Source organism: Rhagoletis pomonella, unplaced genomic scaffold (genome assembly GCF_013731165.1).
Source record: "Rhagoletis pomonella isolate Grant_MI unplaced genomic scaffold, Rhpom_1.0 Rhpom_scaffold_00006, whole genome shotgun sequence".
Classification (NCBI taxonomy): domain Eukaryota; kingdom Metazoa; phylum Arthropoda; class Insecta; order Diptera; family Tephritidae; genus Rhagoletis; species Rhagoletis pomonella.
Genome location: NW_023458560.1, coordinates 86,727 through 91,463, shown reverse-complemented (window position 1 = coordinate 91,463; position 4,737 = coordinate 86,727). Strand labels below are relative to the sequence as shown.

General features: G+C 33.9%; 1 protein-coding gene across 2 annotated transcripts in view; it reads left to right on the top strand.

The window, feature by feature from the left end:
• Positions 1-4,525, top strand: part of LOC118740292 (zinc finger protein 271) — a 31,467-nt gene extending 26,942 nt beyond the window's left edge. For both annotated transcript variants that reach the window (XM_036471754.1, XM_036471753.1), the window contains exon 5: positions 767-4,525. In XM_036471754.1, the coding sequence (XP_036327647.1) occupies positions 767-1,293 (527 nt within the window). In that variant the 3' untranslated portion in view covers positions 1,294-4,525. The remainder of the gene's footprint in view (positions 1-766) is intronic.
• The last annotated feature ends 212 nt before the right edge of the window (positions 4,526-4,737 follow it).

The window sequence follows — 4,737 nt, the reverse complement described above, 5'->3', positions numbered from 1 at the left end:
TAAAAATATGGAAAAAATATAATTTTGAAATGTTAGTTATGAAAAGTTTTAAGTAAAAAATTAAATAAACTAAATTAATGATTTGGCCAGTCGCCGTTTAGCAGGCGGCTGTGGATCAACATCACTGCTCTTGTTGTTGTTGTTGTTGTTGTTGTTGTTGTTGTTGTTGTTGTTGTAGCGGCTACAACAACCCCGCCCAGGACGGTTGGTATCTCAGTCGTTGTCGTTCAAACAGAAAGCAAAAAAGACTTAGTTTTGTGGAAAATATGTTCAAAAAGCATGAAAAAAAATGTCCAACATTTTGCTTCATAAGCACTACAAAAATTTTCTAAATCAATTTTTTTTTTACATTTTAATTGTTGCACAGGTCTCCAGCAATAATTTGGCTTTAACAGATTGAAAAAATATCAATTAGTCGACGAGTTATAGCCAAAAAAACCATATAAACAATATGCTGAAAATCGGCATTTGACTTCAAAGTTCGAAGGTTGATTAAAAAAAAATTCGAACTAACATAAACAAACGCCGCGATACGGGTCTTCTAATTTAGCCTCTATTTTCACCCCTCACTCTCAGAATCGACCTAACTTTTGCTAACCTGTATTTGTTCCACAGTGTAATTGGATCGTGAAGAAATTAACGATAATCTTAAATTTTTATATGAGAATTGAATTCAGTTTTGTTTTTTGCTTAAAAATTACTTGTTACATATGTAATTCCCTTCACATTTGCACATTGACCATTTTCATTCTCTCTTCCACAATAGTTCCCCATCAAACCCCAACGATGCACACTATTCAACAAATTACATCGGGTGCTGCAGCAGCTAATGCCGTACAGTTGGCGCCCAGTCTTGTACCGTTGGTTACCTCGACGATAACATCGCACAACAGCCAGAAACCTCAGCAACAACAGCAGCAACAGCAGGCACATCAGCAACATCAACAACAAGTGCAACAACAACAGCAGCATCAACAACAACAACAACAACAACAACAGCAGCAACAGCAACAACTGCAACAACAACAATTGCTACAATTGTCCATACAACATCAGCAGCAACAACAGGAACAACATCGCCAACATCAGCAACAACAACAGCAAGGACACCACCAACAATCGCAGGCGCAGGCGCAGGCACAACAGCAAGCACATGCGCCGCAACCGCAGCCCCAACAACCGCCTTCGGTACCTATCGCGCTAATACAAACCGATCCAAGCGTATTGGCAAGGGCAGCCATGCAATTGCAGCACCTGCCAGCCAATGTCGAGCAACATCCGGTGGTTTACTAACAGCAGCATGATTTCGCACATTGGTGAGGCGCGTTGACGGCAGCGTTCAACAATAACAACAGCGCTGATGAAATCGGCGATGGCGGTGGAACGGTGCTGAGATAAATGCGCGCAAGGCTGCAGCTGCTACAGCGATTCCGACGGCGACTGGTGCTTTGGTGACGCAGACGAGACTAGAAGTTTGCGAAATTGTGGGAAGTTGAATTTGACGTCAAAGCTGCAGAAACTTTGGACCAGTTTCAAAAATAAAGAGAGAAAAATACGTTTGGATATATGCATGTACTTTTAGGTTGATATATTTAAATAACTATTTTATCACTGCTGCACTATTGCACGTGAAAATTAGTTAATGCAACAATATGTAACTAACAAAAAAACTTTAAACGGCGTTATTGGAGTATAATTTTAATCAACAAAACGATGTTTGAAAATGATGCAAACTTTCTAAAATTGTATGACACTTTAAATTCGTCACGCTGTTTGCGGCTTAGCGTAAGTCTGGCATGGTGCGAACATAACTTTTACTTTTTTGCTGTTTTACTCTTTCACTTGTATGTAGTTATATGCGAATAGCCAAAGTCTATGGAAACTCTATTTTGAAGCTTTACATTTTCAGCTTTACTCTTTTTTTCAATTAGATACTTTGTATTCAAAGTTTCGAGTGGTAGTACTGTGCAATAAAAGAGTTTTTCAAACCTCTACTTCTAAAGTAGTGGCTCTTTATTTTATGTAACCAGTGTATTTCCATGTACGCATACATCCTCTAGAGTTATGCTAAGAAGCCAACAGCGATCGAGAGTAAAAACGATTGGTAGGTGGCAAATTTGTTTGAAAATCGGCACTGAAGTTGAAGAGCCAAAAAAAGAAATTTAGAAAATCGTAAATTACAAGCTTTAAAACTTTATTTTTGTTATTGTAATGGATTAATAATTATTTTGTTATCGAAAATTGTAGGCTAAAGTTGAACACTGAAGGCCATAGACCGCTTTCTGAACATTCATTAGCAATAATCTTAAAGTGCTCAGATTATATCTATTTCGTGCCATTTCTTTACATATGCATATATGTATGTATGTAGGAATTAACATTTATTAAGAAGTATTTCAAAAATATTTTAAAATTGTTTTCTGCCACCTACAAAAAATTTGTCCGTTATCATTTCGTGGAATTCAATCGCTTTTGCCCTTAAGTTATTCGGCCCTATGCTGAATATCGTCATCGTCAGTAAAAGTGATGATAAGGCAATCGTCAGCCGTATTACCGATGCGCTGACGATCGTCGACGATGACGATATTCAGCATAGGGCCGATTATTTTTTATTCGACTCTGTTAGTTTTTCCTTACTTTTTGCAGCTAAGGTGGTTGGAACACTTGTAAGACAGTCATTCTTAATCTACATATTACATATATGTGTTAAACGTAGTTAACCTTAAAGAGGTACGCTGTATTATTCGCATTTTAGAAATAACTAAAATTAAGTGGCTCCGAAGAGAAAATAATAGCAAAGAAAAAAATCTAATGAAATGTGTATTTCATTTTAATTGAAGTTTAATCGAGAAGGAAAAGGCATATATGAGTAAATTATTTACATGAGTAGAAGTATGGCTTTAAGCGTAGAATATGCAAAAAAAAACTAATATTAAGCGACTAAATTCGGTATTATTTTTGATGAAATGTGAAGGATAAATAACAAAATTGACTAAATGTTAAATAACAAGAAAATAAAAAAGTAAGAAAACAAGACCAACACGAGAAATTGGGAAAATTCCAAATTTAAACTTAAACAGACACTGAAACATATGTATGTTGAAAATAAGTAAGCAGCAATACCAAGCAAATATTCAATGAAAAGTCTAAAAAGTAAAAGCCTATGCAAAAGTTTTAAAACGACAACTTAGTGAACATGAAGAAATAAGAAAATCATTCAATTAGTTTATACAAAACATATGTGCATATATATTATTACTGGCGGCATTACTAATAAAATGAATGCACTAAGGCACAAGCATACACAAATACACCATATGCAGTAGCATATAAATATAACGAAATATAGCATACATACAAAAATGTATAAAAAATTTTAAAAGTGACAGATGTGAGAAGATATGTGAAATTGAATGTGGTACATGTATGTATATTAGCGACTAAAATTGTATTGTTTACAATATATTTTTTTTTGCGAAAAATAGTTATTGGAAATTTTATTTCAAAAGGTCATTTCTTCTCGGTTAGGGTTATTTCACGTAAGGTAATGATTTCTTTAACACTCTACCCCGATAAAATATTGGTATTTCATTATTGTTCACAATCATCTAATAACTTTTGCATAACAAATTTGTATACTAACAAGATTTTTTAAACACATTGACACACCATTTACATACATGCCTAACTACTACGACATCTTCATATACATCCACAATTATTTATCAACTACATATATATATACAGCGCAACATACAGATATACTATAATCAACCGTAAAAGTAGTATACATATAAAGAGCCTCACTAACCAGAGACGTGAACCGGTTTTGAACCGGAAAACCGCTTTTTTTCTATTAATTAACTGAACCGAACCGAAATTTTCCACAAATGTTTAATCCGAACAGAAAACTGAACCACTTTTCATAAAGGTTTAAAGGTTCGTTTCAACCAATTTTCAATAGATAAATTTAATTGCTTTTTTTCTTTTCGTTAAATATTGTAATGCATACCATGTTTGTTTACCATGTGGCAATATCAAATATAAAGGCAACCCTTCTCATTTAACAGACATTTGAAATTTAACCTTGTACGTGTTGCACTTGACACTTTACACTTAAACTTGCGCGTTATTTTTTCATTTCCGAACCGTTGAAAAGAACCAAAACCCCGGTTCAAAGACCAAAAAACGCTTCTCGAGCCAATCCAAAAGTGCAAAACCGGTTCGAACCGCTGAACCGAACCGATCAAATTTTTCATCCGGTTCATGTCCCTGTGTATAACACTAATTATTAATATTAACTGTTTACGCTTTAATTTAAAATTAATCAATACGCATAAATTAATGGTACCATTACGGTTAGTTATTAATAAGGGTGGTTACGGTTGAAGATACGTTGGGGAGAAAAAAGCGTAGCAAAAACAAAACACCAACAACATTTTTGTGTAGAACTGCAAGCAAATTCTTACATATACTACATACATACATACTCGTATATACTAATAAACGCAGGTAAAACATAAAATGAGAAAAATGTAGTTTTAGTTCATAATAACATGATAGAAACTTAGAAACGTTTACTATGCTAACAGCAGCAGCAATGATCACTATAATTATTGCTATTATATTAAAAGAAAAACATATACATATATACATACTATATTTACGCAACCATGAATAATAAAATATTGAAAATATATAGATACTAATGTTTATAAATTGAAAACAACAAAACAT